Genomic DNA, 26,082 nt, shown 5'->3' with positions numbered 1-26,082 from the left:
AGATAGATATATATTTGGACGTTGAAAGGAAAGAAAGCGAAGATGCTGAATGCAAAAAGTGCATGCAACGCGAACAGACCTAGTGAAGATGCTGAATGCAAAACGTACAAGCAACGAGAACAAAAATAGGGCGTGGGGGTCGATTGTTTATCTCGAAATGAGGTGAAAATTACAAAAGGGAGCAAATTCACTAGAATATTCATAATTTAATTGGTCAATAACTAGTGAATTTGTTCACTTTTGAAATTTTCATCTCATTTCAAGATACATAATCGACTGTTCTTTTTAGCTGATATTTTGCACCAGTTCATTTTCCTTCCTTTTCTGTTCAGGAGGAAAGAAGAAGAAGAAAGATGACTGGTGCAAAAGTTCAGCCAGTGCTGAAAATGTATAGTATACATAACGTAAACTGTAGATTTTCAGCACTGGCAGTGATTGTGGAACACAGCCCTAGTATACTCCCCGAACGCACCCGAAAGAACGAGAATCTAGTGAGTTTCGATTTCTGAGGAGGCACGCTTGCTCGAATTTCAAACACCGCGGAATAAACAGCTCGTACTAGGTCTGTTCGCGTTGCTTGCACTTTTGGCACTCAGCATCTTTGCTTTCTCTCTTTTCAAGGCCAAATATATATCTATCTCATTTTAAGTGCAAAATATTTGGATTTCATGCAATACGCGAACCGACTTAAGCCGGCGGCACACGATGCTTGTTTTCTTGCTGGATTGCTAGTTAGAATAAATTCTTGCCACCGTATTGGCTACGATGCAGACACTGTCAGTACCGTAGCCAATACGATGGCAAGATTCTGATCCAGCTAGGAATCCAGCAGGAAAACAAGCATCGTGTGCCGCCGGCTTTACTGTTCGTAGGATGTCCGCTTTATGGTAATCTCGCGTGGCCTCTCAGTTTCACGAAGGTATCGTGTATTGTTGTGTGATTTTTTAATTCCTGTACACGTGATGTATTCATCAAAGGATCATAAATGTTGCACAGTTTCGGCATGCGATCACGGCGGAATTCGAGCTTCGTGAACCTAAATGGTATCTCTGGCACACGAAAAACTCGCGGAGTCGACGATGGAGCTTGACCAACTGGAGGAGTCCGCGAAACAATTAAATGCGGTGCTCAACGAGTTCCCGATCGCCGCGATCTCGCTGGACGATTTTAAACCAATTGAAGAAAAGGTTCATACGACCAGGAAATCGCTGATGCCCCTGAACGCCAGGTTATTAATGCTTAAAGCGAAGTACAAACGTACGTCGTTGATGTTGCAGGCACGTCGGTTTGCATGATTTTCTTAACTCTGAATCTCGTTCTGGAATCATTTGCGTTTTATTTTACAGAGTACGTCGATGACAGACGCAGCGAGAGCGAAGATGAGGTCGAAGACATGCAGAATGTTGTAAGCGATACGCTCCTAAACGCCAAGGCTGTTAAGTTGTGCCTTCATAGCACCACCATTCTTTCAATTCTCAGTAATAAGGAAGGCACCGCAGAGGATCAAAAGTGAGAAATAAATTTATAAAGTGAGAAGTAAATGCTATTAATTTAAGAGTATGATCAAAATAATGTTACACATGCTTTGAAGTATTCCTTGAATCATAAAATTCATTTTTACGATTGGTCAATCAAATGCTTCAAAATATTTGTAGTGAGATTTTGACCTTTAGATTTGAATCGAAATGCCACATGTAAAGAGATACGATGAAATAATTTTGCTTACTTTTAGAAAGCTCAATACCTACATGAGTAAACTCTTCACTCTCAATGACAATATTATGGCCACTCAGCATGCAGGAAATCTTAGAAGCGTCTCGAGTACAGCTGGATCTGAAAGTCGAATGTCAGAAGGCGCTGTTCGAACACAAAAAATTTCTCAAAGAACAGGAGCAGCTACGAAGCAAAAGATTGCAGAAGACAAATCCTGGGATCGTAGAGTGAGTAGATCTGCAAAATTCGTGTCTGACAAAATATTTTCATATTTAAAATCTTTATTTCCCTTTTCAGAACTAAAAACGAAATGGAAAAGACTATACGAAAAATAAACATACTAAAGAAACTCATTAGAAACTTCATAGCAGTGTCCAGTCACATGCTAGAAAAGAAGCCGATACTGCTGAAGATATTGGAGAATCACAGAGAATTGTTAAACATCGAAACGATAATAAAAATGTCGCAAAGTAACGAAAAGACAGATAAAGAGAATGAATAAAAGAAACCTCAAGGAGGAAGTACGCAGGAACTTTCATTAAGAACTTTTTTCTCATCTTACTGGCTAAGCGCAATAGACACAACACATATTTACAAGAATAAGCTTCCACGCAAGTCCAATGTCTTTCTTATTTCTTTTTTCTCATTCTTTTGTTTTTTTTTTTGTTTAGTTCTCCTATTAAAGCGCCTTGCCAGACGGTTTCGTATAATCATTAAACAAAGCATAATCGGTATTGTAATATAAGTTAAAAATTATGATAGCAATCACAGCTTACGTATATATAGTAAAATCTTCGCTATAGGGGGAGAGAGATATACATATCCATTTCGTTAGAATCGGTACAATTGAGACTTTCGTTTTTTCGCGTATAATTATAATTCGCGTTATATTATTATATAATAATAATAATAATCACTGCATGTTAAAATGCAAATGTAAGACAATCGGTTTCTTTTTTCATGGTCCGATGTATATAATATATCATTCAGTCTCGTTATATAATGTCTATTTTTTTATGTAAACCACTCTCCTCGTTTCCACAATCACACACCCATATGCACATATATATGGGCGTGTGTAAACACATAATTCTCACTATGATAGTACTAAAACAATTTAATCGCTATATACAAGTTTGCTCGGTTTCAAATATATCAGTTCGAAAGGCGAGTGGAAAGAAAACGAATCCACTTGAAGGGAGCGGCGTTGAATTTCGTTAAAGAATATGATATTGACGGATCTAGGATACAGATCAATTTTTTACACTGTTCGACGAAAAATCGCGGAGTAACGCATTTTACAGAATGTGCAGAGTATTTCAACAAATCCGCACCTATACAAATATCGTCGTTTCGTTCTCGTTAACTTTCTTATAAAGAACACATTTGTTCTCAATGACACACTGTGTATCAATTATGTAATAAAATTATGATGTAAGAAATTGTGTATGTAAGAAAATTATGATGATAAGGATGCTCTGTCTAGTTTCGTATAGTATCGTAATAAAAAATTGCATTTTTACTATGACGTATTACTATGTAAACAGATCGAAATAAACGCACGCTTTACGCGTACGTTAATTTATCTTTCTTCCTTAACTTTTTTTTCTGCTCGTGTCTGCAGAAACGACAGTTTACGACACAAATCCACACGCACGATTGTTCCTTTGTCTAATTATAATGTCAATTGCGTCTCGTAAATCTCGCGTTGTAATAAAATATCGAACACAGACACGTGTTCGCACACCCACACGCGTGAGCTGCCGATCTCATAAAAACGGCGATTTCTTATTATCGTAGCAATCAGCGATTTTATTGTTCAACAATTCGTCCATTAAAACAGTACGAACATATAGTAGTAAGTCAAAAAATGTATACACATAAGCCTCACTATGAAGAAACTATAGTGCTGATTAAATTAATCTCAGGAATCTCCCATTAACATTTCTTCAATATCGTCGAATCGACGTATTAATGCAATTAAACGATCACAACACACGAGGGGAAACACACGATCATCCAATCTCTCTTTCTCTCGAAGTTACGCTTTACGCAACAAGATAATTAATTACGCAGCCTCATTTTTTTCCACAGATACGCACGACCACATATATGCTGCTCTTCGACCAATGAGCCATGGAATGAAAAACACCAAGGATATATCGATCCTGGCCCAATCTCTCTATTCGTACCAATTTACAAATATACAAAAAAAGAAGAAAAGGAAAAATATCTCTTGAGCGGAGATGGTCTTTCTCTCATTTTGGATTACAAGTCTTAATTCCCATCCCAGGCATGTATGCAACAATCGCTCTTCTCTCCGTGCAAAGTACGTATCTAGGGGAATTGGAAAAAATGTGTAAGTTTTGTGTATGTATGTCGTGTAAATTGCGTGTGTATGCGCGTGTGTATGTCTACAATATCCGAGGAGACCAGGTTTTGCTCACAACCATACTTAACCAGCAGTCAGTCGTGTTATATTAAAAATCGTGACTTTGCGCGCGCGCGCGCGCTTTGAAAAATCAGCTAGAAAACTACGGGCTAAACGTCCTTTACGCAACGTGGTTGCACAGCGGGATTTATTATAATTACGCCAACACGGATTCTCCGGTGGCAGGACAGTGATATAAATATCGGAGACTTTCTCTCTTTTTTTTATCTATGTTGCGCCTACATGGACCTCTCACGCACGCACGCACGCACGCACGCACGTGCTCTCATCTGATCAGAAATCTGCATCTGATCAAAAATTACAATCGTACGTGCCGCTCGCTATTGGATTTATCGCGCGAATAAATTTTATTCGCAAGGACGATTCGCGATAAGCACATGTGATCCGCGTACGCAACAATTACGGTCTAGCGTCTTATGTACAAGTACGGGAATACGGCGGATACGATTCGCGCGAAGCTGCGCCGGGAGAAAAGCGTCCCGGAGTAACGTCTCTTCTCAACGATTCGTTCTCTTTCCACGCACGCGGGTATCATCCAGTGTCAGGCATTCATCGGATCACTCATTCACTTTCTGCGTCCGCTGATATAAATGTAGAACGACTGATTGTTTCGACGGTCGCTCGTCAATTGCGTTTCAAGCTTACAAAAGAAAGGAACGATGCTCTCGCGGTGTGTCGACATTAGGAAGATACAGTTAATGAGAGGGAGAAAAAGAGAGGGAGAGAGAGAGAAAGATGAAATTCATAGAGTAAGCTTATGATCTCTATGTTTTTAAGCGTATTACTTTTCAAGATGTTCGACGGAGTGATTCCCTCCCTCTCTTCCGTCTCTCGTTTGCCTTTTATCGTACGATAGCACGCACGGTGTCGAGTATACACTACGGTACAAGTATGCGATAGTTCCGTAAGTACATGGGTTTCCTGTTGTCGGACGCGCTTGCCGAGAAGTACTTAAGGTATTCAACGTGGATACAACGTGGTGTACAGGCGTGTTACATAGTACGTAATACATCTTGGGAGCGGTACGAAGTCATCGGCCAGACTAGCGTGTAGGTGTGGACCATTGGACGTAACTCACGTAACACATGTTTCTTCACATTCGCCACCTCCGCGCCTCTACTCCTCACTCGACCACTACCGTTTACCGTGTTCCTGCAAAAAGAAACAGACTTGAGTTTAACTATATCTTTGAGCGAACAAGTAATACGAATCTAACGGGAAATGTTCTTTCTGGGAAATTCTGAAAACGGAAGGAATGGGTTGTTAACATTTCGTGGAAACTTCTGCGAATGTTTAAAAAATCATGCTTAAATTTCCAATTTCTTCTTAATATCAGATAATAAGTTTGCTAATCTTTTTTGAATTTTTCAATATTGATTCTAATATACCTATATTTTAAGAAACATTACAAATCTGTGAAATTTAAAGCGAGAAAGTTTTATTCAAAGTTGAATTTAAGTGAGCAAATAATTGTTAATAAATAATCATAATCAATTATTCTTACTTGTTTAATTAATATGACTGATGAGATCCTTGCTCTCTGTGTTCCCCAGGTTTTCGTATATATTTTCTGATTTGTCTCTTGGTCGTTTAAACGTTTCGTCGCGAGCCATTAGCAGAAAATCGCACGTGTCACTTCGTGTTAATCCCTAGAAATGCCTCGCGACGGTAAGGCTCTCCTCATCATGAAAAATAGTGGATTAAATATGTTTGCAGCAGAGAGAGTTCGTTACAAAGTGAATTTTTATGTTATTGCATGTACACCGTACTCGATGATTCATCTCTTCCGTTTCGTATTTAGATCAATTTGTCTCGAAAATTACGTACGTTCGGTTCTAGTTTTTATTATTAATTGCAATGACGTAGGTTTTTGTATCAAGAACATCGAAATAGAATCAGGCGTGGACACACCGTTGATTCTTTCCTTTCTCTCATTTGTTCGTTAATGTCCTTTTTAATAATCAAAAACGCGCATGGATCAAGAAACAAGAGCTGTCACTCTTTTCGCAGAGGAGATAATTCATATCGAAAGAAACGCTTTTTTTTATCGTTTTTTTTTTCTTTCTTTTTCCTTTTTTTTAATCGATACACACTGGTGGTGGAACACGAATTTGACTGCAATGTCATATAATTTCGGCTATGTCACATAATTTCCTCGCATTTACGCGTTACTAAATTTTCATTATATACGCTATAGAGTCTACAGACAGAAAAAACCTTACTTCATCGATATGTTATGTAAAATGTAATTGTTTCAACTGTTCATCGCGATAGATCACTTTCTCACATGATAATTTCATTTTGGAAGGCATGAAACCGAATCCTATGATATTGCTTTGGAAAATGTAGCACGGAAACTGTACGAATTTCTGTGCGATTTACGTCACCGTTATTTAAAAATTACAGGTGTACGCGGGCGGATGGGAAATTATCATAAATAATACGCGAACGACATCATGATCGTATCGAGTTATTCACAAAAAGACATTTCGCGTTTCGAGAAACTCGTAGCAAAATGTTCCTTAATGTATATTAATTACGATTCATATAGTAATGATAGAACTATCGTGCATTCATGATTCCCGTGTAGAAAAAATAGGCAGTGTACACATATCAAAGAAATTATTTTGACAATATTAACGTATTGGGACAGTTTAGACTTTAGTATGGATTTTTATATGGATACGATTCAGTATTATTTCGATAGCGCTTATTAATAACGCTAATGCTAATGCTAATGCTGCTCTTTCACATCTACAATATATAACTCAAAATTAAAGTTATATAAAAATTGTTTACTATACGGAAGGCTTGCATATACTACATATATCCTAATATAAATATTTCAATGCATTAGAATCATTCTGTATCACTTGGACGGTGGATTAAAAGAAAAATCGAAATAAAAAAAGTATCTAATAAAATCAGGAGAGCGCGAACTTTCTTCACTTTATACATAGCACTATATGTTCTCACGATTCATAACGCGCATGATTTATAATTTGTGGACTCGACGAGGGCAAAATGAGAGCACTTATTTACAGATATATCCGACGTCTCTCTCAATCCCATCCCTGCGGGCCAGTATACGTATGATCGTCGTTTTCTTATTCCTTTTCAGTTTCATGCCTTTCAAGATTATAATCGGATTTCGTGACAATCGAAATCACGATTACAACAAATTCGGGAACACGCTATGCTCGCTTATCCTGCAGGGCTGTGAATACAATGAGATCTGCGGTAGGTTCAATTCGTTATAATTCACAGTTATACATGCGATCGTACGACGAGTCGCCAACGTGTATCCATCGCACAACGCGGCGGTGTATTAAAAAGCGTCCCCGTGTTTCAAGAAGAGAGTCGTAGGCACAAACAAGTTCTCTCAACATCGGTACGTCAATTCCTTCTTACTCCTATGTAATGCGAATGTGATTCAGTTGGTTTCCCGATACTGAAACGTCATGGCCGCCGTCACGGCCGACGACCGTTCTCAGTCAACAGCGACGTGTCAATATATTGATGACATTGATAACAACGTAATTGATAAACGCGGATGTGGACAATGGTGACAATGGAAATGGCGATCATGACCAACGATGATGATAGTGATGATAAAGATGATCAACATAATAATAATATCAATAATAATAATGAAATAAAATAAAATAATGAAAAATAATCATTATAATAATAGTAATCGTAGTACTTAGTAGTAATAATGGTAGCAGTAGTAAATAGTAATAGTAGTGGGTAGTGGGCAGCAACAAGATGAAATGTAATCATGACAATAGTAGCAATAATCTAATAGCACGAGGTCACTTTTCTTGGCTAAACGAGAGGATTTATTCAGTAAGTAGGTAAGTGGATTCGCTAACGTCTTAACTTCTATCAGTAGCTCAAGGCCACAAAGAATATTCATCAGGCCGTTTGTGAGAACAAGGGAAGGGTGTGAATTAAATGAAACTACAAGATGCATACGAGGCACATCTAAAAAGATGGATACCAGTGGCTAGAAATTGATTGGACTTAGTGACGTGGGAATTTAATTATCGAATAATTGAGTTTATCAATCATGGAGACGAGAAAATCACGTCTCGTCGAATAAACATGCGAAAACATGCCAAAATCTCATTTTATGTTGCACTAAATTTTCATGCTGCTCATCACATCATTATCTACCTTGAAAATATAATTACAATAAATATATCCTGAATGTCTGATTGAATTTCTGCGCTTAACTTAAAGATCAAATTAATTAAATTTTCACCGAGAAAGACATATAGTCCTTATCTCCGACAGAATATATCCTTATTAGCCATTTTCCATCTGTCCAGATGTACTCTATTTTAAAAATGAGATGAGAGAAAAGAAATTTCTAACGTCTCCTGATAAAGTTCAATGAAAGTCCGGCATCAATGTATCAAGTTCTCTGAATAGAGTTTTAAGTAAAGCCGATAATTGACCATACTTTCACCGTAACACATAATCAAGACAATTCTGATCGCAACGATACTGAGATTACTACAGAATTTCATTACACCAAGGAGCGAGTGCCTGAATCGTCGTCAGCGAGTCCGCTTATTTATCGAAGAGATCAGCTCGATTGGCCAGAGGAAAAGCAGCTTCATTCTCTCGATCTCGACTCAGTCGCGCAACCGTCCAATTAATAATAATAGCGGCGACGTAATAGAATGGTCGTGTGATGGTGTTGATGACGATGATGATTCAGTTCGACAGTGGCGGCGGCGTCGGCGTCGGCGTCATCGTGACGGTAGTGTGTAGCACCGAGTCCCGTGACGCGGATCGGCTACCAACGCGCAGCAGAGTGACGGCTTCTCTCTCAGGATCGGCGCCGCCTGCGATACCACCTGCTGTACCCGCGCCTGCACGTATTCCCGTTCCCGCGCCGCGTTTGCCAGTCCTTGACGTTGTGGCGACGACTTCCACGGTCTCGTCGGCACTATTACCCCCGCACTGCACCGCCCCCCCGAGACCAACCGTAACGGACAGTCATTTCTGCCTTCCACTTTTCTTCTTCTTGCGCTTGAAGAAGCAACAGCATCTGGAAATGAAGCAAACACTAATAGGACTTAGAGTCGTCTCCTTGGCAGTGTCTTTCGTCGATCAACACATCGAGCATGCAGCAGAGAGAAAATAATTAATACATTCGGCATATGATCGCGCAACACAAGAGAGAAAGAAATTTGTCAATCTCCCAATAAGATACCAGAAAAGATTATCTGATTGCATGTAAATATAAAGTTATTTGTTAATTAATCATGCAGTTGTTAATTTGATTTTATTAAAATTTCTAGAAGAATAATAAGGAAAGGGATGGGAACATCAGAAAAGAGTAGAGAATACGCAAACAAAAAAATACAGACATTTAATTATAGTTGCACCAAATAGAAAAAATACATCATTTTGATATTGATAGTACAATAATTGAGAAAACGGGGCGTGCGACTTGCTTAAATCAAATTGTTTAAATTATACATAAATAAATTAATAAAATTCTTTCTCTCTGATTATCTATGCTGTTTGGCATTAACGATGTGTAACAATCAAGTTTCTTCGTATAAGATAATATAATAAAAATATTTAAATGTAATACAAAGAAACATTAATTTTGTTTTACGATAACGACAAATAATTATCTCTAAATTATCAAATCAAATCTTGCCCCTATATCTTATATATATTGTAAACATAATTTGTATTGTGAGAATAGCGAAACTTGAATACTACATTACTGTAATATTTTTGTTCTAAGATAAAAGTATTATCACAAATACATTCACCTCATTATAATTTTATATTTTATTCGTAGCACTTATTTTCTTATCATTATCAGTTTAGAAATAAAATTTCTATGACAATCAAGCTTTAATAACATTTAACAAATATCTTTGTACTTTCTTCTTATGTTGCGAAAAAAAAAATCTTGAACTGACCATCTTAATTGGTGTAACAAACCTAGTTCGGGAATGAGGGTAGGATAAGTGCTGGAAATATATGCTTGTAAAGATCGGAACAATAACTTTCCACATCGAGGACAATGTTTCCGTTTTAGTTGAATTACTTTTCTGAAAATAACATATACACACACATGCAAAGCTTAGTTCGCTCATCTAATTTAATTTAATCTTTTATATCTTTAAGATCCAATTGAGATAAGCTACTATTATTTTTATTCTGACTTTAACAGTCGAAGATTATATTAAGACTTTCTCTCAAGTAAATTTTACTAATAAAATTTCAGAATACTGCACGTATAAATACAATAATGAAATGCAAGAAAACACTCGCGGAAGTACAGAGAAAAATAAAGAAATACAATAAAACAAACTGCTACTAACTTGGTTTCGTCGATCATGTCCACTTCCTGAGGTGCTGTGATTGGTGTGTTGGAGTGACCAGCAGTCGGGTCATCGTTAGCTAGTTCTCCATTAGTTGAAGATACCACCTGTATACATCGTATAATGTTATTGATAAGAAAGATTGATAAGAAAACATACACGTTTTACATCAAGGGATTTTTATGTAACTATATAGATTTGATTGTTTTGGATACTGGATATGAAAGTTTGAAAAGAATACTTTTTGCATTCTAATTGGATTTAAAGTAATATATACACTGAAAACCGATTTGTTCAAAATCTACTTGCAAATTACATAAAGAACCAAGTAGGATCTTACGTGACAAAAGGGGAAGGGAAGTGAAAATTTTATATAAGACAAAACTACTACTGATACATAGATTTAATAAAGCAATATACTAAAGAAATAAAAAGAAGCATAAATAATAAACTCTGATCTTCCTTAAAAGTCATACGATTCGTACGTGATGATGATACTTTTGTTATTGCAAGTGCATGGGAAGACAAGTGAACGTACTAATACCGGATTAGTATTTCATATCCAATCAAAGAAAGAAGGTAAGTCTCGATCACAATCGACACAAAGACAACATGCCGCAACAAGTCAAATTGCACAGACTTCTAACTGACCATAATCCAGTAGTGCTTTGTCTAGAAATAGAGCGAACAGTTTACTCCTGATAAATTGAGACATCCCGTATACGTCGACGTTATGAGAGTGAGAAACGAGAAAGATGATAGTTAGGGAAGAACAATGAATAATTTCTTAATCGATCTTTCCATATACGCGAGATCTATATAATTTTTAAGTTTTACGCGGAGAAAAAATGTACGAGATTATACGTTTAATGTAGATTTAAAGTTTCAATGTCGCATCGCTAAAAAAAGTAGCGTTTCCACCGCGGGATTACAAGTTAATCGGTAGAAAATAAACGAGAAGATGCAAAAAAAGTCGAAAAAAAAGGGAGAAGCTTCTGGGAAGTCGAGAAAATGGCACGAGAGAGGAAGATGCGCAGGTAAACTCACCTGTACAGAACCATGCCTGTCAGCAGGTGTCAATGTACCACCGGCTCCTGATCACATCCTGAAGGAACAAGCATGACAATTTCGCAGTTGCATCGCGTTAAACAATGTCCGCGAATAAATGTGAAGGACAGTAGAAAAAAAAAGATGTTGAGGAAAGATCCGGAAAGGAAATCTTTTAGGGTATATAGCATGGCGATCTATGATGATAAACGCGCATTAATAAGATTAATCTCTATATTAGGGGGATGAAAATGCGGTTCGCTCCCTAATGATAAACGAGATGTACATAATTATCTACGCGTTAAATATTTTTACACGTTTCATTCGAATGAACTATGAGGAAAAATGCAACAAATTTCCTGGCTCTAGCTTATTACAAACCGATGAGCTACTTAAGCAACCACGGCGAAATTATTTCTTCATGCATGAGTTTATCGCTATCGCAGGTTTCTGAACGTATCTACGACTGAACGTATTGTCTCGCATGTACACGACTTCGCCACGGTCCATCATCTATATTTAGTCACTTTAATAATACTGCGCGAAAGAAAATTTATTGCCGCTATCAGTCTGTTAATCGACTATTGATCTTAAAGACGCAAGTTCGCAGAGTTCACGCTCCACGATTAAACCTCACGCGACCTTGTTTTATGATCAGAAAAACATTAACAACACGCATTATAAAATGTGACCGCGGGTATCTTTCCGACTATACACTCATCTCGTTGCTGATAAGATAAAGAATGCATGAAGAAGTCGATTCATCGAGCGTAACCTAAAGTTGGCTTACATATCGGCCTTGCAATTCGAAGCGAACCTCATCCATCATGAGGATTACATCCTCCTCAAAATCATCGTACTCCTACAAATTGATACCATCATATTCGCGTTGAATTACATGCTTGGCGAAACCAGCATACGTCATTTTCTGTATTTAATGATAAATTAATACCGGCGCGTCGATACCTTCGAAAAATTTGTTCGTTTGATCTATATCTTTATCATGAGATAAACAAGAATTCTGAATCAAGGTCGTTGTTAAAACTCTGTTTTCGATTCTTTCGCTACTGAGGCGTGTATCCATGCGGTTAACTCGAATAACAAATGGGCTACACACGTCCATGCTTTTGGCTTAGAGAGAAGAAAAGAAAAGGTAGAAAAAACAGAAGAAAACAAGAAATACCTTGTAAGCGGCAGGATGCCGATCGCGATTTGGTGATACGACGATCTCCTGGCCGGTTTGAAGGGATCCGACGGGCGTGGACTGTAATGAGAGAGAAAACATTTGCTTGATATACATATATAATGAATGAAAGTTTGTAACGAGCGCCATTATCGCGCGCTTCTACGTATTTCACGAGGTATATAGATAACATACTTGGAGCTGGAAAGCGGATAGACAGACAGAGTTATTGACGGACTGTGCACTTTAATTTACGCTTAATAGAAGACCTATGACATCACAATCACGTTTAGATCCCTGTATACGTAAGGCCAATTGGCCGTGGTAACGATTAGTTAGAATTAGACATCCTCAAATAAGAGACTGAATACCGTTTAGATAATTTCTGATTGATCCATATTTTTCAGGACCTGCTTAAGATAGAATGAGATAGATGCATAAGATAGAATAAGTGGATATCTCATTCTATCTCATGCGTAATTTATCTAATTCTATTTCATGCATAATCTATCTGATTCTATCTTAAGCAGATCCTGAAAAATAAAATGGACCAAACTTATGGTATTCAATCTCTTTGTGAGGATCTCTGGCTAAAATATTGTAACAATGCAGCGGTATTTTATTACATTTAAGAATTACAGATATGCGATTATTATATTGCAATTTGCAAAGATATCGAAACTCAATTAACTCGGTCGCAGTTATCTAAGATATCGTCACTACTCGTAAGCCACCACCAACCTTGTCGGACTTAGTTTTGCCGATATGCGAAGGGGCCGCCATCCGCAGTACTCTCAGATTCTCGAAGTCGGATGGCTAGAGATAGTGCATTGAGAGAGAAGGCAGCATGCAAACGTTAAAAATCAAATGTGAAACTGCTCTTCGGTATTGTATAGCTCTATGTTGCGGGTCTGTTGGTATAGGCAGGTGATTTACTTACCCAATTGTCAAGAGTCTTACTCCGACAAGTTATTATTTAGAAAATTATGACAAAAAAATTACAATAAAAAATTTCAATTTAGAAAATAGAAATCATCTGGAAGCAGGGAAAACTCTTTACCGAAAAAAAAGAAACAATCGAAAAGAATCGATCTTTGTATGTCGAATCATTTGTAAATATTATTGCTATCATTTTTACAGTATTTACATTTCAAAGATCAGCATAACATTTTCATGAAAAATACTTCGTAAAGATTTTCTGATTATGTAAGAGATATAAAATCATAAATAAATGACGCAGTTGATAAAATCCTTTTTTCGTTATTGGACAGAAAAAGATATATTTATAGATTACGTCAATGCAAGATCACGCTTCAGTTGTCGATTCATTTTCTCTTGTTAGAGCCGGCTGTTATCACCGACATTTTTCAATATAACAAACAAGTTAACATGCAAATATACGTCACTGTTTTCGTGAATTGTCGGATAAAAAATAATGTGCCGAGCGTGACATTCACCAAAGCTTTTGCAAAAGCTTTTTGCATAACGTGAATAAATAGGGACAAAAATCGATCATTCAAATACGCACCATCGTCTTGCCGGTCCAATCAAATTCGCCGTCATTGACAAAGCCACGTCTCTCATACAGATCGTGGAAGAGCTTCCTCAAATACTCGTAGTCCGGCGTCTCGAAGAAGTCCAGCCTGCGTACGTAGCGCAGATACGTGGCCATCTCCTCGGGATGGCCGTCACAGAGCACCTCGATCGGCGTCGCTCGTTTCGTATCGCCAATCTTTTGATAGCGCTCCTTCAGTGTGTCGGCCTTCAGCCCTTGCCACGGCAGGCTGCCACGCAAGAAGTACATGAACATATGACCCAATGCCTCCAGGTCGTCTCTTCTGCTCTGTTCTGTTTATAGTAAAACATATCTTTAGTATATACTTCACATAGCTTTCAACATTATTTATATAGTAGAAAATTTCATTGCTCACGACACATATTAGAAGATATACAATAGAATTTTAGAAAAAAATTCCACCAAGCACATTATAAAAGTAATATATTCGCGATGGCTTGATCTTCACAGCAGGTACCGTAAAGTTCTGTTAAATCTTCGGCCTTATGCCACAGTTATTTATGTAATTCCACATTTGTGTTGTTGTGTTGTGTATGAAAGATTATTTAAATTTAAATAATTATAATTTATGTTACTTGAAGTCTGAAAGAGAGAGAGAGAGAGAGAGAGAGAGAGAGAGAGAGAGAGAGAGAGAGAGAGACCTCTCACGGTACTTGCTGAAGATTAAAGCACTCGTCGCGCTTTCTCCCAGCTAGGAGATGGCTTAGCACGTGGCGGTTTATGCAGCGCAACGGACACACACACTCACGCATATACGCACACATACGACGAAACAAAAGTAAACGCCCGTTACCTTTGCCAAGATGCGTGTTAATGCTCATGTAACGCGCCGTGCCGGTGAGACTCTTGTGTTCCCGATACGGTATATGCTTGTTCGTCTCCAGGTCTATATACTCTTTGGCTAGTCCAAAATCGATTATGTGAATAATTTTTTCCCGCTTGGTAGTGGATCGTCCTATCAGAAAATTTTCCGGCTTGATGTCGCGGTATATCAAATGCCGACTATGAACGTATTCTATCCTATGGAGCTGTTGAAAAAAAAAACACACATTTTGTATATTTTATTCTACCAAACAAAATTATGGATTTTTATTCTCGCGGTGCATAGAATTTACAACAATTTTTTATTTTAATTTTCTATTTAATTGAAATAGTATAATTTCAAACAAGTCGTTCTGATGATAAAAAGAACGGCCTGAGGAGAAATAACGAACGTTGATGTTCGTGGGGCTTGCCAGATGTCAAATAGTCTGGTGTTTGAAATCGAGCAACGTGCGGTTGTTTGAGAGTTAGTTCTGTGGACGAAAGTGTTACAGTAATGCGACTTACGAGCTGTGTGGCAATGTTGAGAACGGTCTTGAGGGTAAACCTCCTCCCGCAGAGGTCGAAGAGGTCCTCGAGGCTTGGACCGAGGAGCTCCATCACCAGGGCATTATACTTCCCGCATGGGCCGAAGTAGTACACCTCCGGTATACCCTCTATATGTGTGTTATGAACTATACCGATCGACAAAAGCAGATCACACCCCAGATCACCCCCAGTGTATGCGCGAAATTATAATGAAACGCGTAAAACGAAATAAGAGCAGTATTATGGCTGTAGAACAGGCAGATATAATTCTATGAACGACATTTTCAGTAAAAACTTAGTTAACAATAATATTGGAAATTTTCTGGTTAATTCCTCATTTAACGTGGATATGAGTTTTGCAACGCAAAACGAGAAAGAAAAACTATAAGGAACAAAACTTGTATGAAAAAATTTTACATATACTGAACTGTGATATTTTACGAATATTTTTTCATGACTTTGTAAAATAAGTACAACTCCCAATGGAATATAACTTAATGTTTTAAGCTTCGATATTATATAATGAGTCCTTAAATAAATAATTAAGTATTTTTCCCAATGGGAATAATTAAGAGATAGATAATGACTAAAATAGTACAAAAATGACGCGAGAATTGTCAATGCATGGCTACTGTTGCTCAATATTCGCTATGTATAGTGAAAATTATAAAGTCGCGACAAATAATGACCTCAACGTTTCTAAAAAAATTGACTGAAAATTGGCTGAAGAATTAGCCGTTACAAAATAATGCAAAACAGCTTATATCTATATATATGAAAAACGTAATACGTTTGTTTCTTCGAGTATGACATATGAAGTGTACATTTCCGATACAATCTCAATTCCCGATGCTAATTTATGTCGAGCTAGTCAAGCGTATAGAAATTACACGTGCGATTGTTCACATGAGATTTAGCTAATTTAGATCGTATGAAAATTGAAATAAATTATATATCTCGCATGTCGTATTGCGTCAAATTATGCAAAGGTTCGAACTACTGGACTATTTTCTCGCAGCGTCATCGGCGAAAGATTAACGGCACTCTGAAGTACCGAGAACGTTTATTTGAGAGTTATTGATTTATCTTATAGGCGTCATAGAATTAATAAACTACCTTCTACTTCTCCGCCACTCTTTATAAAACGTCTTTTTATATTTTAACGCGAATATTTTATATTTCCTTTCTCTTCAATTTTTTTTGCTCAATACATTCTCTAATTTCGCTTTACTTGTATCTGTAAATTCACGTCTTCAATCTTATCACGCGGAGTCTTGAATGTAACAACGTAAAAGTGATACTCACCATGTGTACCTAATAATTTGTAAAACCTATATTCTAAATGTAGCTGTGGCGCCTTTGACTTCATTGGTTCCTGCGACAGCAAGCGTAACAAGTGAGGTCGACAGCGGAAGTGCGCCGAGTTTTTTTACGTATCGCAATTACATAAAACGCTCGGTTCTTACTCACCATTTTAATTGCTACGTGCTCATTATTGTACAGGTTCTTCCCTATAAAGAAAAAGAAAGGTCGACATGAGTATTATAAATGGAATGATAGTGTAGGAGAAAAGGGCACAGAGATAATGAATTATAACGGAGAATTCCGAGGTGAGATATGTCGGGTTATTGTAGCAGGGCGCAATTTTTCCTTTTAAAGTAAATGATTCGATTCACGTTACAATGGCGCATTAGTACCAATGTACGAGCTACGTAATGTTTCATATAGATATTACAGGCCGATGACAATATGATTGCGCGATAATTAAATGCCGTGCGATAGCTCCGGCTGCTGCTGATTGCAGTCAACGCACAACGTGAGAAAATTAGATCGTCGAGATCGGCTGCGGTACACGCGGTCACTATGGAATTATGGTCGTCGGCTATGAAATGCTCTCGCATAAACTTATCGCAGGGATGTTCCATTTAATAGAATCGCGTGCATAGTAATTAATCCGATAATTTGCTGCACTGTTTCAAAACGTACATAGCAAAATTGCGACGCGATGTCAGGTTAATCTGTAATTTAAGTGATGACTAAAAATTAATTTTTGGCATATAAAGAAGTTTGGTATTGTCTAATCAACACCATAAAACGTATCGACAAACAAAAGTTAAAACAATCCAATCATTTCCCTCGAGGATACAAAGAAAAATAATGTTACACGTCGAATTATAGAACTGATATTTTACTGCCAGGATATCGTAAATCTAAGTAGCAATTTAAAAATGTAAAAATATAAGAATAGAAGAATATAATTATATACGTGATATACGATTCTATAAAAAAAATCGATAGATAAAACATACGGAACATTTCTACTTTCTATGTTATAGAGAGAAAATGTTTGAAAATAATATCTAGCAAGTTAACATTAAATTTAGTGTTGCAAACATGTGCTACGTGTAGAAGTATATATATCACGATTTGCACGTGACTTATGGAGGAATAACGGAGTAGTCAGTTTTGCTGGACGCCACAGAAGCCGGCTAAGTACAAAATTCAATTTTGTGGCGATTTAATTTTTTCTGCAAAGGCTTCGGCACGAATCTAATAAATGTAACGCGTATACACTAAATAGCGTGTTTTCTTATTTCACTAATAAGCTAAAGAATGCAAACGTCGAACAAATGTAGCATGTCACAGAGTTGCACGACTTGTACAATGCCATTCCAAGAGAATAGCGTAATAAAAATAAAGGCAAAAGAGAAGATAGCAAACACAGCAAGGAGTGTAGAGTGAAGATAAGAAAAATGTGCGGAAAAACAACACGTCGCGAGTTTTATCATTTAATCCTTCGAATCCTTTCTACTTCGGGATTTACCTAAAAGAATCGAGAATTTTATCTCTTAAAATTGCCAGCACGGTAATTATATGTTTCCTCTTTTTTTTTTTTTTTTAAAAAACGGGCAAATATATGGAGCGTTTCTCATTCGTATTCGCGGGCAATCTCTTATCCGGATAACGCTCGGTAGTCATAAACCGACGACGAGGATAATATCACGCGTCGTTGACGCTACTTGACGTCCACGTAAGAAAAATGAAGCACTCAGGGGCCTCGAACGAAAGCACATTCTTGCGGCCACTTGCGCACCTACCTGCGGAGACATAAAGGATGCGGGCCGGAACGCACGAACGAAACTCTTCGCCAGAAGCGAAGGTCAATGACTCGCTCGCTCGCTCGTACGCTCGCGCGCGCGTTCTGCGATTAGCGGTTCGATACTTTCGCGGTAATTAGTATACGATGGCCGCACTTCTTTGGCTACTTTATTACGCTCGTCTTACTCGCTTTGCTCTGTCGTCGATGCGCGCGATTATTTCGGATAAACGTGGCCACGCCCTTGTATATAGGGCCAGCTGTTGCACCGCCACCTCCGACCGACCCTGCGACGACCGCGGAGAACCCGTGACTTCCTCGATAGAAAGCACCGGTGACATCATCGAATACAGATATTGCAATACTGTTAGATATCAAAGAAGCAATGCTAACCCAATCCCCTGTCAAATAACATTTTGTTATTTTTAACTTCCACGTATGTCAAAATATAAATCAATCCATTCTGTAGTTAGTTTCAACGTAAAACAATGTCTATACACATATGCTTAATAATGATCAAATTTTTTTTAGTTAAATTTAATACAGTTTCTTAAATTAAATTGTTTAACTTCATTGTTTTAGTTTAATTAGTGACATATTGAGGAAGAGCAGAGAGAGAGAGAGAGAGAGAGAGAGAGAGAGAGAGAGAGAGATGCCCCATAGAAATGGTTCAAAATCAGTCAAATTGGATATAATTTACAGAGTTGGCAAACGTTACTTTTCAGTTACTTCGTCGTTACTTTTTATTTATATTTATTAGTAAACAATTTGATGACGATGTTGCAATTTTTTATGACGGTAACGCTAACTAATTAAACGCTAAGATTGTACTAAGGTTAGAAAAGTCACTTTGAAAAGTAATTTGTCACTATTACGTGTTACACTGAAATAGTTATAAGTATAACAAGTAACATGTAACGTTACACGTAACGTTACTCGTTACTAAAAAATAACGCAAATTACAAATTAGGAATTATTGTTTTCAGTAACGAATGACTTTCTCAATCCATTACAAGTAACGATTGACTTTTCTAATTCTGATGTTAGTATTACCATCATAAAAAATTTACAATGTCATTACCAAATCATTATTATAACAAGGTAACGATCAACAAAGTAACGCGTTACTTGCCAACCCTGATAATTTAACTGATGAATTTATAAATTCAATAATGAAAGATAGTCAATAGGTCTGTTCTTTTTAGCTGAATTTCTTGCTCGGTTTATATTTCCTTTTTTTCACATTGGAAAAAAGAGGAAAGAGAGAAAGAGAGAGAGAGAGAGAGAGATGAATAGTGCAAGAAATTCAGTTAAAAAAAACAAGCCTATAACATCGCGTGGCCATTACAATCACGCGATCTGCTCAATCTTTTCCTCTTTGAAGTCATATACTTTCCATTTTTTAATATTAATTATAATAATAATTCTTAGTAGAAACTAGAATCGATGTGTTCAATGATAATATACTGGGAAAAAGTCTGCACTAATTGGAATTCTGGTAAATGGGACAAATAGAATTTTCTGATTAAATCTATAACAATTCTAGTTGGGACAACCAAAATTCTGATTGATATCAGAATTTTCTGGTTCGCTCATTTTCAACCAGAAATCTTTCTCAGTGTAACAATATGTAACGATGACGATGTAAAATAAATTCTAATTAATAGTTAACATCGTTGCAGTTATTATGTTAGTTTCACGTACTCTTATCGCGATGATCTTTCTCAAGCCTGTTCATGTTGGTTTTGTAAAAGTCTAGATAGTTTCCTTCTCCACATTATTATATAAAATAAATTTCGTTATGTTGTAGTGTTATAAATTATACGAATACAGATATTGTAAGGAAATCAATGTTATTTAATCGCTCGAAAGTTGCACTCTCTCAAATATTTCCTATAGATGCATAGTTTTATTTTAAATAATTGAATCAATAATTTTCTTAAGTAAATAATTGTACGTGTGAGTCATAATTGCGCACGCCAGTAATAAGTAGCGATGTTAATAACGACGTAAAACAAGTCGTGATCGATGGCGTGAAATAAAGTGCTGTATATATATGAAATAATGGTTGCATTTTTACACGACACGTCTGAGGCGACGCGCGTTAAGGGAACGATCGATTGAACCTGGCCGTAAAGAGCCGCCGAGAGGATCCTTTCATCGAGCAGCCACTCTTCATGGATATAACCAGTCTTACCGGTGCGAACGGGTGCCGTACGTCGAGCGCACAGGCAAAAATTGCAACGACGGAGAGCGTGGAAAACTATCGACCTGACACCGACTGTGAGTCCGTACGGCGCGCGGCGGAGACCCTTCAAGCGAAAAAAAGACATCGAGATCGGAAAGGGTCGTCATATCCTGTCCGAACAAGTACTGAAGAAAGCCAGGGTTTCTCTAAGATCTTAATAAGCTTATTTCGGTGATTAAGATAAACAGGAGAATACGTAGAGTGAGCAGCTTAAAGCGTGTCTATAAAATATATATAGAAATTAAGTATTTTCGAGAAATTGAAACGTCTTAACTTTTGAAGTCTTTAATTCTCTATAACAGAAATTTAAAGAAAAATATTGTACAATCGATGAATGGAAAATATTGATTAAATTATTGAAATTAAAAAAATATGGATCTATGGACAAAGTAACTTCTAATAATATGGATATATGGATATGCAACTTCAAATGGCGTATAGAATGTTAAATTTTTAAATGTCTAATATAAACGAAAAGCGTATATTTAGGAATATGCTTTTGATATCGACAGCTTAATGTCTTTTTTTTTTAATATCGCCCATTTGCAGTTTCGATATATAGCAATACAGTACTTTATTTCACGTTATTGATCACGACTTGTTTTACGTCACTATTAACATTGCTACTTATTACTTACGTATACAATTATACATGTTATTGGTTCAATATTTGAATAAAAATTTCATACGCCCTCGCTCTTTTCCACATTTTGTATATTTTTCGGAAGATCTTCTCTAGAGCCATAAGATAAACTCTGCACTAACGTCACCACGACAAGTACTAACGGGAAATCCGACCCTGATTCCACCCCTTTCCGTTGTCTTCTTTTCGCCCATAGTTCCCTCGTCCACCTTCTCCTCTCCCTTTCTCGTTTAATCTGCGATTAACGCGCGAACACACGGAGACAATGAGAAAGACAAAGAGGATGTTGGAGCCGGACAGGCATGAGAAGGGAGCGTGCGCCACAGTGTGCAAAATGTACACACGTACATGCATCCCCCTTGCACGGCTTCACGAGGGTATATCTCTACTGCGACGTGTGCATAGAGACTGCGCGCGTGGGAGGATTAACCCTTTCGCTACTCTGCATCTACCGGAAAAGCGTCCGAGAGAAAGTGCGTGACGCCTGAGGGCATCTCATGTACACACTGCCTGGCTAGAATTGCAAAACAGAATAGCGAAAGTAGCAAGGAAAAACACTGAAGAAGCGATCTACAATACCGTTGCAATTTTCTCTGAATAAAAATTATATCAACGTTGGTATTTTTTTCTTCTATAAAACTTGCTACAAAGATTGCTTTAATCGTCGCAACGCCATCAAGCTCACTGAAAATTATTTGTCATATACCTAGGTGTTTTAGTTCTTATATTATGTTTTATGATCGATGTGTTTGCGACAATTTATCGAGCAATGTAAACTGACGTAAAGATCAGTTTAGACTAAAGTTATAACGGAGATTTATTTTGACAATCTTGTGCCAAGCTTCAAAGTTAATCACCTTGAAGTAAGTCGAGATGGTACACAGGCGAGATTAGATCACATGCGTAAGTACTTACGCATCAATGTATTTCATTTGGACGCTTGGCACGAAGCCATCAAAATGAATTTTCGTCCGAATTCGCTGTAATCGTCATAGCCTTGAATACACTACAGTTAGAAACTTTAATTTTTCTAAAAGAAATGTATTGGATAAAAAACAGAAGTAGACTTTAATGAAATTAAAAATTTAAAAACCGCTTCATAATATTATTGTACAATAAATTTTACTCATTTTATTAAAACGCACATAATTAAAATTTGTAAATGCATTAAATGCATTTTACTAAAATTAATAAAATACATTTAATGTACAAAAATATTATGGAACGCTTTTTAAATCTTTAATTTTTTTTAAGCCAATTAATTTCTACGTCTTTTTTTATCAAATTTGATTTTTTTAAAAATTAAAATTTTTTAAATATTCACAGAATAATTTCCGTAAATATTTTATAAGATCTAAGAAAGATTGAATTAATGTAATAAAAAACATTAAATTATTTTGCAACCGTACATATATACAGTGTGATTTTGCGAAATAATTTTGATTCCGTTACACGTTCGTTTCGTTTCGTCGTCGTCGTTTCGGAGACGTTTCTATTATTACGATGCTCCGGCTAATGACTCCAGTTACAGTAATATCTGCAGTCGCAAATTTCGGAAAGGATCGATATCGTGCGACGATCAAGAGGGCACATTGCGGTCGTTGCTAAAGGACCAAATAGACGATGAGAAATGCAGCGACGTGTAACTATAAATAACTAAAATATCCATTCATTATTTTTGGATGGAAATGTTAATTTTTGAGAGACCAAAAACATAAATTTTCGTAAAAATTCATAATCTAGATCTGACAAGTCAATTTACTTTTTTTATTTTTTTTCCTTGTAAGTGTCAATTAACACTTATTCTCTCAGTTATAAATAAATTCTCTCAACTATAAATAATACTTTAAAATTTATCATTTTTTAAGTATTTATATATTTCGTTGACAAAAATACATATTACCGTAGCATGTCAATTATAATCAGCTTTATTAAGAAACAATTAAAAAGAATCCGTCATCTCTTCTATCTCCATTATCGAGTGATTTCACAAATCGTGCATTTTATTTGCAGAGACTGATAACGTGGCTTCTGCTAATCAAAATCGAATCAAATCGTTTCACTAAGTCGATATAACACGGTGCATCGTTATTGAAGTATTGAAATTGAAATGCTATCATCATTGATTTGCAACAATAACAATGATAACGATATAAATAATAATGTATATTCATTTATAAACAAGAATCAACGTTGCGTTAATTTATCATTATCGGTTCCTTGCATGTTATTTGCATATAACTCAATCATTAATTGTGTCTAAATCTGTACGATTCGGAAAATGCCTCGTAGTGGAAGCAAGTGAAAGGTTCTCTACTTTTGTTGTTTAAGAGAACTTAAGTTCTGGTAACAAAACTTTTATCGCCGCTAAAGTATCCAAGTTAAAGTTTCGACGGTATAAATAGTTGGACAATTGTACCTGCAGTACACTATTAAATTCATAATGTCAAATTATATCCAACTAAAGTTATTTTTTATCATTTCAATAGATTGCCACTGCTTGTCTTGTTAACTAAAACAATGGAATTAAACGATTTAACTTAAGAAATGTATAAAATTATGCCCAAATTTAGATTATTATATTTATTAAATGCATATGTTAATATAGACGTTGTTTAAGTACTTTAAAAATAAGAAATTCGGTCACAAAATTGGATTGATATACATTTCGACACACATAACCTTAAAAATAACAAAATGTTATTTAATTCAAAGGACTGGATTACCATCCTCCTTTTTTTTTTATCCAATATTATTTCTCTTGTTCGTTCTACTATTTTTTCCAAAGGATATTTCAAGCGTTATCGCACAATTATTTCATTGTGTCCATATATTAAAGTATTAATATATTAAATAATTCATCGTTATTGAATAGAATAAATGAAAGGTATATTTGACGCAATAACGTCACTGCCATATATCATTGCGCCACGAGGATGTTCCTGCGAAATCGCAGTGAAAATACGGTCATTAGCAAGGCCAAGAAAAAAGGAACAAGAGCCAACGAAACGCGAAGTAATTATTCTATCGACAAAAATGAATGAACAAAATAAATGAAAAGCATAGATAAAATGTGTAAGAACTAGGAACTTGTCATTAATATGAAATTATTATAATAACTACATGATTATACAAGAAAAATTATACATAGAGATGCATTCATTAAGCAATGTTATTTTTTTTCTATCTCTTTTTTCATATAATAAAAATGTTATAATTGTGCGCTATTAATAGCTACACTGTTACAATTAATGTCAATTAATCATATCGTACAATTAATGGCGATTTATCATAATGTTAAATTATATCCAATTTGAATTATTTTTATAGGTCGTCATTACTCCTACTCTACATGTCGTTAATTTAACTAAAACAATGAAATTAAACAATTAAACATCAAAAATCATGTATTAAATTTGACTCAAATTTAGTTTATAATTTACTAAGTACATACGTTAATACGAACGTTGTTTATTTCGAAAACTAATTGCAGAAATGGATTAATTTACATTTTGACATACATAGAAGTTAAAATAATAACAAATTATTTAACGCAAGGAATTGAGTTGACATTACTTCTTTGATATCTAATAGTGTATAAGCGGCATAATTTTCTTGAATTAAATTTGTACCGATTCTAGCTTGCTTTTGTAAGATATCCTCGCACTACGACGAGGATATTCTATGAAAATGTTTTCTGCCTGCAGATCTATATTATATTTTATAGATCATATTTTTGGTGGTTTATTTGTAATGATATTATCATTACGATCGCTAGGAATTCCTTTCGCACTGTAGGGGAACGTATAATGGAGAGCGCGCAAGGGAGAGGATAATTTCGAAAGCATGACAGACCGATGTAGGACCTTGAGATCCCTCGGCAGTCAACGTATGTCTTCTCCAACCGTTACTAGGGGCAGCTGTCTGCCGCTGTGAAATGCTTCGAACTGGCAACGCTCGATGTTGCGAGCTTCGAGAGAGAAATGGCATAAAGTAGATATGCTCGATGGTTCCCGAGGGCACTAAGGCGAGCAACGGAAAAACGTGTTCGAACGACAGAGGAGAAGGCTGCAGGTGTTACGAACGAAACGTCGAATCGAACGACACGTGCAATTCGACGCGTCTGTTGATGTCAAAAGCCAACGAGTTATTCTAAAATACAAATTATTTCCGCCGCCTAAATGCTTCAATATTTGTAATCAAATAAAAATAAAAATATTATTTTAGGATTATTAATCCTCTTATTAATAATTCGCAATGTGAAATTTTCACTCTTCGTCTGCAATGTGAGTGTTTGAATAGTTCGAACTTCAATACAGTTATTTTATATTTTGTATAAAAATATTTTTACATACACACTGAAAAAAAAAATTGGCTGCTGCAGCAAATTAGATGGTAAAATATGGCATATCAT

At 36.3% G+C, this 26,082-nt stretch overlaps 2 protein-coding genes across 12 annotated transcripts in view; one reads left to right on the top strand and one right to left on the bottom strand.

Annotated features, from left to right (window-relative positions):
- The first annotated feature begins 884 nt into the window (after positions 1-884).
- On the top strand, positions 885-5,315 carry LOC108721250 (uncharacterized). The gene is given in 5 exon segments (XM_073512020.1): positions 885-1,257; positions 1,347-1,509; positions 1,733-1,796; positions 1,798-1,940; positions 2,011-5,315. Coding segments are annotated over 5 exon segments (792 nt in total). The 5' UTR covers positions 885-1,040; the 3' UTR covers positions 2,216-5,315.
- Positions 5,316-7,887: 2,572 nt separating this feature from the next.
- Positions 7,888-26,082, bottom strand: part of gish (casein kinase I gish) — a 34,220-nt gene continuing 16,025 nt past the window's right edge. The window contains exons 2-11 of one of the 11 annotated variants that reach the window (XM_018445680.1): positions 17,151-17,191; positions 16,986-17,055; positions 15,660-15,826; positions 15,124-15,358; positions 14,283-14,602; positions 13,496-13,570; positions 12,755-12,835; positions 10,525-10,631; positions 10,142-10,251; positions 7,888-9,227 (exon numbers count right to left, since the gene is read on the bottom strand). In XM_018445680.1, the coding sequence (XP_018301182.1) occupies positions 8,926-9,227; positions 10,142-10,251; positions 10,525-10,631; positions 12,755-12,835; positions 13,496-13,570; positions 14,283-14,602; positions 15,124-15,358; positions 15,660-15,826; positions 16,986-17,055; positions 17,151-17,191 (1,508 nt within the window). In that variant the 3' untranslated portion in view covers positions 7,888-8,925. Of the gene's footprint in view, positions 9,246-10,141; positions 10,252-10,524; positions 10,632-12,754; positions 12,836-12,949; positions 13,052-13,495; positions 13,666-14,282; positions 14,603-15,123; positions 15,359-15,659; positions 15,827-16,985; positions 17,056-17,150; positions 17,192-26,082 lie in introns of those variants that run through there. The other 10 variants (XM_018445681.1, XM_018445682.1, XM_018445683.1 and 7 more) reach the window with 10 other exon arrangements.

This window comes from Mycetomoellerius zeteki, unplaced genomic scaffold, assembly GCF_001594055.1.
Source record: "Mycetomoellerius zeteki isolate Tzet28-1 unplaced genomic scaffold, Tzet1.0 scaffold164, whole genome shotgun sequence".
NCBI lineage: Eukaryota > Metazoa > Arthropoda > Insecta > Hymenoptera > Formicidae > Mycetomoellerius > Mycetomoellerius zeteki.
Note: the sequence above shows the minus strand (reverse complement) of the source record. Positions and strands in the feature narration are given on the sequence as shown.